Source organism: Aphis gossypii, chromosome 1, assembly GCF_020184175.1.
Source record: "Aphis gossypii isolate Hap1 chromosome 1, ASM2018417v2, whole genome shotgun sequence".
Lineage (NCBI taxonomy): Eukaryota > Metazoa > Arthropoda > Insecta > Hemiptera > Aphididae > Aphis > Aphis gossypii.
In genome coordinates, this window is record NC_065530.1 from 17,871,939 (window position 1) to 17,885,081 (window position 13,143).

General features: G+C 26.4%; 1 protein-coding gene and 1 pseudogene across 1 annotated transcript; one reads left to right on the forward strand and one right to left on the reverse strand.

Annotated features, from left to right (window-relative positions):
- Window positions 1-411: 411 nt before the first annotated feature.
- LOC114128942 (uncharacterized) lies at window positions 412-5,517 on the reverse strand (annotated as a pseudogene).
- A 4,180-nt stretch (window positions 5,518-9,697) lies between these two features.
- On the forward strand, window positions 9,698-12,423 carry LOC114128955 (UDP-glucosyltransferase 2). The gene is made up of 4 exons (XM_027993569.2): window positions 9,698-10,670; window positions 11,141-11,360; window positions 11,428-11,647; window positions 11,723-12,423. Exons 1-4 carry the CDS (start codon window positions 9,852-9,854, stop codon window positions 12,006-12,008), a joined length of 1,545 nt encoding a protein of 514 aa, XP_027849370.1. The 5' UTR covers window positions 9,698-9,851; the 3' UTR covers window positions 12,009-12,423.
- The last annotated feature ends 720 nt before the right edge of the window (window positions 12,424-13,143 follow it).

Here is a 13,143-nt window from a genome sequence, read left to right on the forward strand (position 1 = left end):
TAGAGTGAATCTGTAAAAACTGAATGTCACAAAAATGTGTAACGGTAAAAAATGGCTAAAAATGGCTTAGAAAGGGTAAAGGCATATCGTGAGCGTCAACGCACAAAAAATAAGACTGGCCCTAATAAAAAGAAATCTCAAGAGAGTGCTATGCAGTGGCAAAGAAAACGGCGAGTCCATATTATATGTTAACACATCAACATCAAGCGTCAGATACAAACTCTGACACATATATTTTTTTTTTATTCTATGTTATGTTTCAATGTTTTTATTTTTCTCAACTTTTTAGTGTTTGGTTACAAGTTTAATTTTTAATTAAATACTTCATTTCATCTTTACTACATCTTTATTAAACCAAGATCCACAATAAGTAAATAAATTTATATCGTGTAACATTGTTATTTACTATAGATATCAAATATTAAAAACAATTCGTTAATAATTTTTTGCTAGTCCTATAATTATTATTTAATATTTAAAACTTAAATACCCTTGTAAAACTTAAATTATAAATTTATATCAACATCATATTAAATCAAACATATTTTTAAACTTATCTAAACCATTTTTATAAATATCAAAAAAACTTGATAGAATCCTTTGAACATATGGCTGGTTTTCATATCCTTGATTCCTAGTAGGACTGATGAAAGTCGTGAATTTTAAGGACAATCGTATAATAGGAGGATTTGTCAAGGGATTATTTGTCCATATTGTCCAAGTTTTTTCATTAAAATCAAAAACGCCTATAAAAAAAATAATTTAAAAAATTTAAACTATAGTATACTAAAATTTATTTATCAATGCAAAATAAATTTAATGATGTAAATTACTATAGATATCTTCAATATTAAAAACTATTATTCTGATACAAAAATATATTCAGACTAAAAAATATTTATACATATCATTTTAGAACCACTTAACATCGAAAATTTTTGGTAATAACTTATTTTATTACTAGAAAAAAATTACAATTCTTCAATGATTGGTCATGGTCGATAACGATCACAGTTTAGTCGATGTTTAATATCTCTTTTTTTACTTAACTTACCGAGATTAATGGTATTAACAAAATCGTTTTGCCTGTCTCTAAAAATTTGCCATTCTCCACCACGAGTGGATCCTAATATGTTCAAAATGTCTGTCAAGCTTATGATTGGATTTTGTTGCAATAATTTCTTAAAAGCATTTTCTCTAGCCACGCTTCTATCCCGACCAGATTCTTTTAATTGCTCACAATCCGAGAATTGTAATCTATTAACAAAATAAGAAATTTAATTTCATTAATATGTGTAGCATGGGAAACAAGTAGTATAATTTTTGCAGTCATAAGACAGTAAAATTAATTATATTTTATGTATGAAATTGTTATGAATATAAAAAAAAACTACTTTTATTATATGATTTTTACTATATGTATCAATGTATAAACAACAGGTTAAAAACTTTATGATTATATTATACTCCAAGAGTGGTCAAACTTTCTTTAGTCACGATCTACTAAAAAAATACTTCATTTTTGAAGATCGGCTTCCATAAAAATACTTTACTTTTGAAGATCGACTTCCATAAAAATATTTTTTTTTATCATTATAACTATAGTTATTAAGAAACATTTAGGACGCGTAGCCCTAAAAATAAATTCTAACACGATCAACTTTAAGATTGTCCGCGATCGACTGTTTGGCTGTCCCTGTTATACTCATATAATACAATAAGATTTTCGTAATGTTTTCATGATTATGCAAATATTCAAATATGATAAATTATTGTAAACCGATAATAAAAATATATATAAAGACGTTCTGCTGTGTAATACTTAGGTTTTGAGTGTACATATTTTCATTTAGTAATAACTATTATGTATGTAAAAACAAATATTAATTAATATTAATATTTTGTCAGAATGTAATATTTATATCATGTATTACATATATTATACTATTATATTACATGAAAAGTCACTTGTTTGTGAAAAAGGACGTTGATTCGGTGTGTATGGGTTCTACGATCACTTTTGACTTCGGTTCGGTTTCCGACGGAGTCACCTCGATCGAATAAAAAATCCGACTACACCTGCTTCCGTCAAGGAAACCGGCATTAACATGAAATGCGTCCGCTGTACCAGCTCCATAATTGGTTAGGATGTCTTGAATTTCATTTATGTTGGCTTTAGAAGCTAACAGAGCTCGCGTCAGAAACACCCGAGCTGAAACGTATGTTTGAATATGACAACATTTTGATAAAAATATGAATGTAAGAACATTAATGAAAATCATTCTTGCAAACTTAAAATGAATAAATATAATATAAGTACGCACACAAAATCTCTTTTTTCAAATATTATATATGGGTTAGATCTGATACATATGTGTTTATTTTTATAAAACTTTTACTATAAAATAAATTATAGATCAATAAATTTAACACTTTAGCAATTTACTTTTTGTATTAAATATTTATGAATTATGACAATAGATTGAAATCATTTATGATTTAAATGTTATAATCAGTTTTTTCGATCAAAACTCTAAACATTTTGAAACCAAAACAACAACACTAATTTAAGACAAAAATATAATAAAATTATGTACGAAATATTCCATTTAAAACCCTTTTAAACATAATATTTTTGTTTTCATCACAAATCAACACCTACATTGCCTATATGTTACGCCGTGACACAAATTTTGTCTTTTTTTAAAAAAAATGATAACACGATTGTCATTTGCAAACACTTATATTACACTAGTAAAATATATTAAAGTAATTTAACTGCATAACTTTCCAGTGAGGCATTCAGGTTTATAGATGATTTGGAGATCTAATTCGAGTACACGGTAATACCTAAAAAGCCAAAAGTTGTATGCCTTTTTAACTCTTAATTTTTGAATCTTTATATAAATTATTAAAGTTGAATTTACCGTTTTCTCTAATACTATATGTTTTAAACTACTATATTTTAATAATTTTTGGATTCAAGTTTTATCTATTCAAATGCATAATGCATATAGTATATTATAATAGAATGCGTTAATGTTATTGTATTACACTTTTTATTTTTATTTTACTATTAACCCTACATTTATAATTATTAAGTATGCTTAATACTCTAATAGTTAAAATAATGAGACATAAAGATGAAAAGAAAGCAGTCTCATTATGAAATCTGGTGATACCTATACATACAACTTTAGCTATTTTATTATTTTAGCTATTTGTATATCGTGAGTCACTGTTAAAGTAGTAACTCAAGTACTTTGTTGTTGATAAATTTTTTCGTGAATATCCTATTGATTGTAAACACCAATCCATGGAAATTATATCCACTCGCATGCCCAGAAAGCGAACCGACGTATGTCATTGCTTCCCATTTTTCTTCTCTAACAGGGAATACCCCGCCGCCTTCTCCACCTTATTCGGCATAATGTGGGCGCTAACAATATAAAAATGATTTATCGTCGCATTCAGGGCGTCTTCATTATGTCCGATAAACTGCAAAAATGATGAAGATCAATAATATATCATTAAAATATTTTTAACGTAGGTACAAGTATCGAATATCAAAAAATAAAACATTGTAATAAAAACTAGCGAACATTTAGATTTTTGTACATATTATTATGTTCTTAAATTAATACGATATATAAACATTTATTTTTTTTTTTTTTAATCACAACATTTGCACGTTAATTAGTTTAACTCTCTTATATATTGCCAGGATCTGTCCAGCAATTGATACCGCCTACACTGCAATAATTATTATCTATTCTCACCTGTCACGGTACGTTTACCATTAAGGTAGAACATCTGGTACTCGAATCATCACTAATATCCTGGACATTTGAAATTAATATGTCGTCCATATGAATAAGAAAAAGCTATAAATATATCACTTATTATAAAATAAATTGTTATAATATTCAATCGTTTTTGTTTTTGTTTTTTATGCACCTTATGAAATGGAACGTCAGCACCGGTAGCCATTCCTTTGAGCTCGATCAAGTATTGAGGAAAATACTTGTTGGTTACTTCTAGACATTCACTGTACACTCGTTTCCCATCCTTAGACGTTTCATAAATATCCAAATACTTTTTCAGTGGTTCATATGCGTCCAGAAAATCTCGTATGACTTTCCCGAACGTCTGTCCCTACGTGTATACAACAAAAATATATCGTACGACAAAGTATAATATCGTCATTTATTGCGTCAACATTATTAGTGTACTTTTTAACCACAAAGAGCAGTATACATAGATTAGGTGACCATATTTATGCGAAAAAAATACCTCTAAAAATGTTAATAATTTTTATATTTCTAAAGATAAATTCAAGATATCTGTTTGTATTTTAGATAAGATGAAAAGATAGTCAAAACGGGTGTGATCTTATAAATTTTAAATTATTTTTGACTGTATCAATACATGTCTCAATCACTCATGGTTATTGAGTACAATATTGTTCACCACTCGACGTTCATCGTTATCCAAAAAATTGTAGTAAGTAGTAAGTAGACTTTAAAAATACTATTTTATATTTATTTACCTAGTGTATATGGAGTTTCTTTGAATTAAAACGTAATTATTTTCTAAAAATGACCCATTCGAAGTTTGTGGGAACAAGGGGATATGATATGATGTCAAAAAATGGAAGTTAAAAACATTTTTCTATAAAAACAAACAGTATAAAAAAACCAATTCTTCAAATAGTACACATAATCCAATATACTTACGACCATATATCTAACTTCATAGTGAGAACCAGCTACATACACTATCGGAACGCAGTCCTGTCTTCTATGTACAGATTTCGGAATGTTCTCTAGAAATATACGATAATATACATATAGTACAACAAATACACTTATATAATGTGAAACTTTTTCGATCTTTGTCATCTCTCTTAATGCCTTATTGACTTATTGTTAGTATACTTTATAACAGTATGGTGTGTTATGATGTTAAAAAATTCCACACTACCCATCGTCTACCTTTTAAAACATTTGTGAATGTACCTCCATAGTATAATTTTATTGGATCTAAATGTTGATTTTCTAAAAACAGTGAAAAGTTATATTTAAAATACATTAAATACTATAACCTACTAATAATTAAATAAAATATGTTTTTTTTTTTTTAATTTAAATAAAAATGTATAACATCTTTAAGTTTATTGCGATTGCTCAGTTGATTTATTTTCAAGGAAATTTAATATAATATAATCTTATACTAAAATAAGCAATTAACAATAATCGTATCAACAGATTTTATAATAATATTATCAAATATATTAATAATATAATACCTGTATTATAATCCTGGTCTATACCCGTATAACGGAAGTTATAAATTATATTAAAAATAATAGAATCACAATAATCTTATTCAAAAACTCCATAATAATTTCTTCATTAATACAACAAATTTTGAATTCTAAATAATATTCCTTCGCGTAAATATTATGTCTATACGGCACAGACACGTTGCACAAAATATACAATAACGAACTGTAAACGTATGCTTAACCAATACGTTTATTAACTGTAAGTCTGTACAGTACATATTTCTACATATATATTATATAGCACAGGTACTAATTATATCAAAATAGTGTTAAACATTTTGTGTGATTACAAACGTAAAACGAGGTATTGATCAATTACACATGCATCACTACATTATTATAAACATTTATTTTTCTACCGAATAATGGACATCCCGGGTTTAAAAAGAAAAAATAATATAAATATTTTTTAAATGGAAATTCTAAGATGTAGATAGAATATTACATCGGAGAAAAACAAATCTAAATTATTACAGTCACAACAAAAATAACCCATCGTACCTAAACATGAGCATCTACAATCAACAATCAACATATTATACCTCGATACAGATTCAGATTTCAAACGAAACGACTAGTCAATAATTTAAAATTTTAATCAACTAACCTCGTGCATATTACAATAACATTTTATATAATTTAAAGTATTTAAAGTAATAAAATAAATAAATAAGACATCATAGATGAAAGATACTTTTTCCGTAAACCAACGAATAAAAATAATTATTATATGACTTTTACAATGTACAATAAAATATAATAATACAACCTATTAGTTTTTTTCTTAGCGATTCATTTTGTATACTTAAACACAATATATTATAAACGATTACACTGATAAAATAATTCGTAAATATAATGTTTTAAATGCATAATATGTTCACAATTTTTTTGTTGCTGAGATAAAATTCTATTACATCATTACTTATTCACTCGCACATATATTATTTGGTACATTTCAAATGTTTGTCAAATTTTAATGGAATCATCGTAATCATTCATACCATAAGTACTTAGCAGAAATAACGAACTTCAATAGCAATCGTGAGATACAAACACACACATCATATAAGTTATCTATCTATCATTGTTTTATCATTTTGCACAGGACATATACTATAAATTTTATAAATTATTACAGTATAGTTGTTTAAATAAATGTTATTGATTTAAACGTGACAGCTTTTCGTTTGTTTCGATCCCGCTATATTTACCACTCATAAAATGATATTATGTTTTCAATAAAAATTCAAGACTTGATTCGTATCTCCCCCCCTATTTAGCAAATAAAAACTATATTAAACAATCGATTTATATACCTATTTTATTTTTTATAAACATTTATAGTTTTCGTAACACATATGATACTGAATATTGATAGATTATCATACTTTAATTTTAATTTTAACTACTGAAATCGATTAATAAATAGATGCTGAGAAATTAGGTACCACAAGTAAATAAATTGTGAAGAAAATGTTTTAAATTAATTTATAGTATGTATACAGTATCTCAGTGTTTGTCATAAAAAATAAAACATTAACATAATTTAAAGTATTAACAATAATAACTCAATATTGCTATTTTTTAGGACATGTTTATCAAACAATAATATTCTCATTAAATTATACATTTCATTTTTGGTTCAATTATTCATAATATTTCTTCGATAGGTACTAGAACAAATAAAATAAAAATTATAAAAGCCCACGCATACATTTTTTCAAAATATGTTATGGAAATATAAAAATGAACTAAAAACCCATGACAAACAATGTAGTTATTGAAAAGTGACCTCCACAGCGCGATTTACTGTATAATGTATTTTTATATACGATTTTATATACATTATACCGATAATAGAAAAAATAAAATAATTTTTTTTTAACAAAACTAATTAATTTTTGTAATATACATATATCCTTCCGTACAATGAAAATTCTTGTATACGCCACTGGTTTAAATACAATATTTAAAATAAACATTACTCATTATTATAATAAATTTAATCACAATAAAGCGTGTACGATTAGTCTAATTTTATAATTTTTATATTATTTAGGTACGGTGTATAAAAAATAAAATAAGTAATAAATGATTATAAGCTGATGAATTACATTAATGTAATCAACAAAACAGCTGTATTAAAACCACTACCGTGATCATAACTTATATATCACTTTACCATGGTTCACGGAAGAAGCCTAATTACTGTTTTAAATAGTTTCTGTGACACTAAAAGGCTCATCAAATCATTTATATTATTTTTAAAATTAGATTTTCATCAAAATCTTCCAACAAAATACAAAGTACGTTATTTTTTATAACTGAGATCTATAAAAAAAATATGATACGATAGCAGACAACAGAGACACACAATTTTCTATAAACAAATAATTTACATCCAAGTATATGAGTCCAGAGTTATAATACAACAAATTGACCCACCACGAACCTTCCCGGTATCTCGGTTGATCAACCTCCATTGCCTGAAAATAGTGAAAATAATAAAAAGTGCTTTAAAAATGGAAAAGTATATTCTATCTGATACAGAAAATTATTATGAACTTAGATGCATTTATGCATTTTCCTAAAGCAACTAAAAATAATGCATTTTGCATTGAATCCGATCCCAACTATTTCTATTGTCATTTTATGTAAAACTAAAGATAAGTTCTTAAATAATATGATAGAACTTCTCCACGACAAAAAGGAAATAATTTTTGAACATAAAATAATAATTATGTAATACAAATCTAATTGCATTTCTATTAAATTTCAAGTTAAAAGAATATTCTCAAAAAACGTTATGACAGTATTTAAAAATCATTCGATGTCTTTATTCAGAATCATGTTGTTTACTAGACTAAGGTTATCCATAACAAAAAAAAACACCATATTTAAAAATATACTCTACTCACTTGATTAATCTTTGTATCAATATTATTTTTCAGAATTAATAATATTGCTTTTATGTTATTTACCTATAACAATTAACAATTATAATATTTTTGTTTGCTTTCAAAGTATTCAAAATTGTGTAAACATATATAATAATTAATTATTATAAAATCAATAAAATTAATATTTCTACACTTTCTATACTTTCTATTATTTATCTTTATTACTAACTATTAATAACTCACTATCTAACTACAAAATGTTATTCTTACTTTTACTTTTTCTTTTTCTTACTTTTATTAACAACTAAAAAGTACTTCAACTTTATATTAAATCGTATTATACTACAATAATATTGTGAAAAATTAATTAAAACCTACTTGAAATAATTGTTCAAGTATCTAAAATTCTAAAACAATGTTGTCATTTCTAAAATTATAGTACCTAATAATAACCCGAAATGATGTAATTCGTTCAAGTTCATTTTTTAATATAACAGTTATCCATTAAAATTAAATTAATATACCTACAATATATTATGCGATGTTTTTGGTGAAAATTATTTTAACTTTTTGAGTATATAAATATTTAGGCTGACATACTTTTTTTGTTTAGAATAATTTTTCATATGCAGTGAATAATGATTTATCGCCAGATTCATAATAATATGCTGTAATACTTATTCTGATTTTTTTTAAAAGAAACTAAAACACTGTATGAATTTTATAAATTATATTTGAGTAATATATTATTTAATCGAACTTTGACGGGTAGTATAAAAGCTATAGTTTACTCCAACTTTCATATTATTCCACATTGTTTTCCTTAAAATTATACAAGGTCAGTTCTTTAGCAAAAAGATAATAATAAAATAAAGAAAATTCAAAACTTTCTTGGCCTCCAATATCTTATTTTATTATTAGCTCTTATTCATTCGATTTTTATTATGATTTATAATATTCAGTATAGGAACTTAATGATTATAAATAATAATATATTATTAACTTTTCTATATTATCTTATGATAAAAAAAGATGAACAGGTTTTCATACTCCAAATCTACAACTATGTAATATGTAATCTATGGTGTATAATCTAAAGTTGTTTTTTCATAAACCAAACTATTAACGTAGAATCTAAACTGTGTAAACCTATATGTTACGGTGGATGACCAAAATTGGTATATGATGTCATTCCCTGAATTGACCAAAATGATTCAATCATGCAGGTAAATGTTGTAAAAAATAAAACCATAATTAAAGTGGAATGGTTCTCACAAGTTGCTTTGCGCACCACCACTGTTACATTATTGTAATAGGCCACTCCCCCCCCCACTTTCTAGTTAGGCCTATCATGATTACGTACAAGTGTTAGTATACGCGCTACAGTGCATACATACTTCAAAGTTTGTCAATATAAACTTCCTATCTAACGTCCAACATAGATATAACAAGGTAACATATTATAGTTAAGTCACACGATTAACACAACAAAACCAACGACATAGAACGCTCACAATTCAGTGTAACAATTCGATCTCAGACGCGCATAACAAACGTTATACCTATTCAAACATTAAATTACGTCTTTAAAATCAAATACGATGTACTTACCTTTATTATTAATATTAACTTTCACATTTACTGGTTCGTGGGTCACTACTCCTGCTAAGGGTGCTCGAATATTAGCCGTGGAGACAATTGGAGGTAAAAGCCACTGGAACTTCATGAGTGCAATTCTTCGGGCGTTGGTGGACAACGGACACAATGTCACCGTTTTCACACCGTTCCTCGACGGAAACCGTGAAAACTATACGGAATTTGACACTTCTTTGGGATCTGAGAAGATACTAGATGGGCAAATAGAAGAGTTAATGAATAAATTCGGAGATCCTATTAAGATTATTGGTCAAATGTCAACGATGAGTAGAATGCTGTGCAATGTAGTTTATGAAAATAGTAAAATGAAAGAGATACTTGCTAATCCGCGTTCAGACGACTTCGACATAGTTATAATTGAACCTATATTATCGGATTGCGTGTCGTACCTCGGCGCTAAGTTGAACTTGCCACTCATATACGTCATGCCAATACCAACAATGGGTATAATGGAACGTTATTTTACTGGGGATATGTCTAATCCCGCTGTAGTTTCCTTTAATTTAGCACATTTTGGTATTCCAAAAACGTTTGTTCAGAGAGCAAAAAATTGTGCTTATTTGGTTTACTGCACAGCCATACTCAAATTCGATGAATTTCGTAATCGGTTAACCGAACCGCAAGAGTACGATTTGTATGCACCAATTCCACCATCTTTGATATTTGTAAACAGACATTTTACAATCGAACCGGCAAGTCCAATCCAGTCAAACGTCGTTGAAATTGGGGGAATACATTTGAAAGCACCCAGAAAGTTACCAAAAGTAAAAACTATAATTTAGTATATATAGGCTACTGATGATATTTGGTAAAGTATGTAATTAAAATTTATCTAAATTAAAATTACATACACTTCATACATTTTTTTATACATTTATAGATTTACGTATTACAAGTTTATATACATTTTATAAAATTTTAAAATGAATCTAAAATAGATAAAATAATAAAGATAGTAAGATCCATAATATTAATAATATTATAAAATATTATATTATTTATGATATTTTTATGAATAAATAACAATAACGATACTAAGCATACTATAGTGAGTTATGACAAGCAAAAAAAAAAATAAATTGGTCACATGCACGCATGTGCTATATAAGATAAAACCAATTAAAATTATTTTATTTCGTTTTTATTGACTTTATATAGATATTAATTATACTTACTAATTCCATTTATTTTTGTCTGAATAAATCATATAAAATACTATATTTTCTATTTACAGGATATATTAGAATTTATCGAACAGTCGCCTAATGGTGTAGTTTATTTCACTTTCGGCTCAACTGTTAAAATGGCTTCATTACCAGAACATATCAAAAAAGCATTTATTGAATCTCTCGCACAAATCCCACACAGAGTGTTAATAAAATATGAAGATGAACTAGAACCGATGCCAAGAAATGTGATGACTAAAAAGTGGCTACCTCAACGTGATATTCTAGGTAATATTTTGTAGGTTAACATTTCCGAAATATAAATTTTATTTAACAATTTATCTTTATTGACTAGTGCACCCAAAAGTGAAACTTTTCATCAGTCACGGAGGTATTTCTGGATTATACGAAGCTATAGATGGTGGTGTCCCCGTTCTTGGATTTGGTCTATTTGGTGATCAACCAAAAAATATTGACAATTTAGTTAATGCAGGAATGGCTATTTCTATGGATATTTGGTCGGTGACGAAAGAAAATTTCTTAAAAAATGTTTTAGAACTACTCAACAATAAAAAGTAAAGGCATCTTATTTGTAAATATTTAATACCTATGTTGAATTGCTGAAAACATTGTACTATATATTTTTTAAGATATACGGAAAATGCTAAAACTGCATCGAGAATATTCAAAGATCGATCTATATTACCGACAAATTCAGTTGTATACTGGACAGAGTATGTTCTACGTCATAAAGGAGCTCCACATTTGAAATCTTACGCGCTTAATCTATCGTGGTATCAATACTATCTGTTAGATCTTATTACTTTAATATTATCTTTTATTATTGTAGTTTTTTTTGTTACCTATAAAATGTTTAAATCTATTTCTACATACTTTTCAAATTATTCTAGAAATAATAAATCGAAATCTGAATAATTCATAATATTACTAATATTATATCATAAGGTATTTCTAAACTGTACACCAGACGTACTATACATATTAAATAGTGCAACTGGTACAAAAATCATTTTTTTTCCTCTAAATAAAATCACAAAGTTTCAATTTTTAACAATGTTCTCCTTATTTTAGATACTTTTATACAACCGTTAATTATTATTATTTATTTTTAAATCTTAAGTGATGAAAAGTTTACTGTTGAATCGTTATGTATTATTAAGATTGGAATGAATGCATTTTTTCTTAAATTTAATATAATTGAATTATATTTTTTAAATGGAGAATTTCATTTTTTATACTTTACTGTTCTTAATATTTGAAGTTATTTCTTAATATTGGACTATTTGAATAATTATTATAACATTTTTGTAATAAAGGTTATTTAAATATATTGTTTTGTGTTTTATGAATAACTATCACATATTTTGTTTTTTAACAATACGAGATAAATAATGCTTTACTTTTACCTTTTATAGAAAATAATTAATTTTTTGTGAGTATTTCGTTAGTTTGTTTCCTATTTGTTGGTTTTGATCATAGATCCCTATACTACACAGCTAATATATTTAATAGTCAATAGCCAATAGTTATACTTAGCAGTGGCTACGATGTCAATAAAACAATATTAAAACGGTTAAGTATCTTAATTTCAAAAATAGAGTCGTAACCTAACGTCATTAAGTTCAGTACATAGTCCACCGTATACTAAAAAGGCCTATTATTTATATCATTTTGTAAAGTCGTATACACTGAAAAAATTAAATGTTGTGCTTTTGAATTAAAATCGTGATATTTTCGAGTACTCAGAACTATAAAATGTTATAAAGATTATCTACAATTATTTTATTAATAAAATTAATGTGCCATTGCCCAATCATATCTATATTATGTTCATTCATTTAGAATATTAAATTAAACTAGGATTCTTATAATATGAATTTATAATATAATAGGCACTTAACTATTTAAATCTTAACTTTAATATGTATTTACTATTGATACTTATTAGTAGGGCAGAGGACTTGTCGAGTTTGCATTTTTGTTTTGCACAGTCACAAAAATTATAGAGTACGAAGTAAATACTTGTCATGCTTTCACAAAGCTAGTTTTG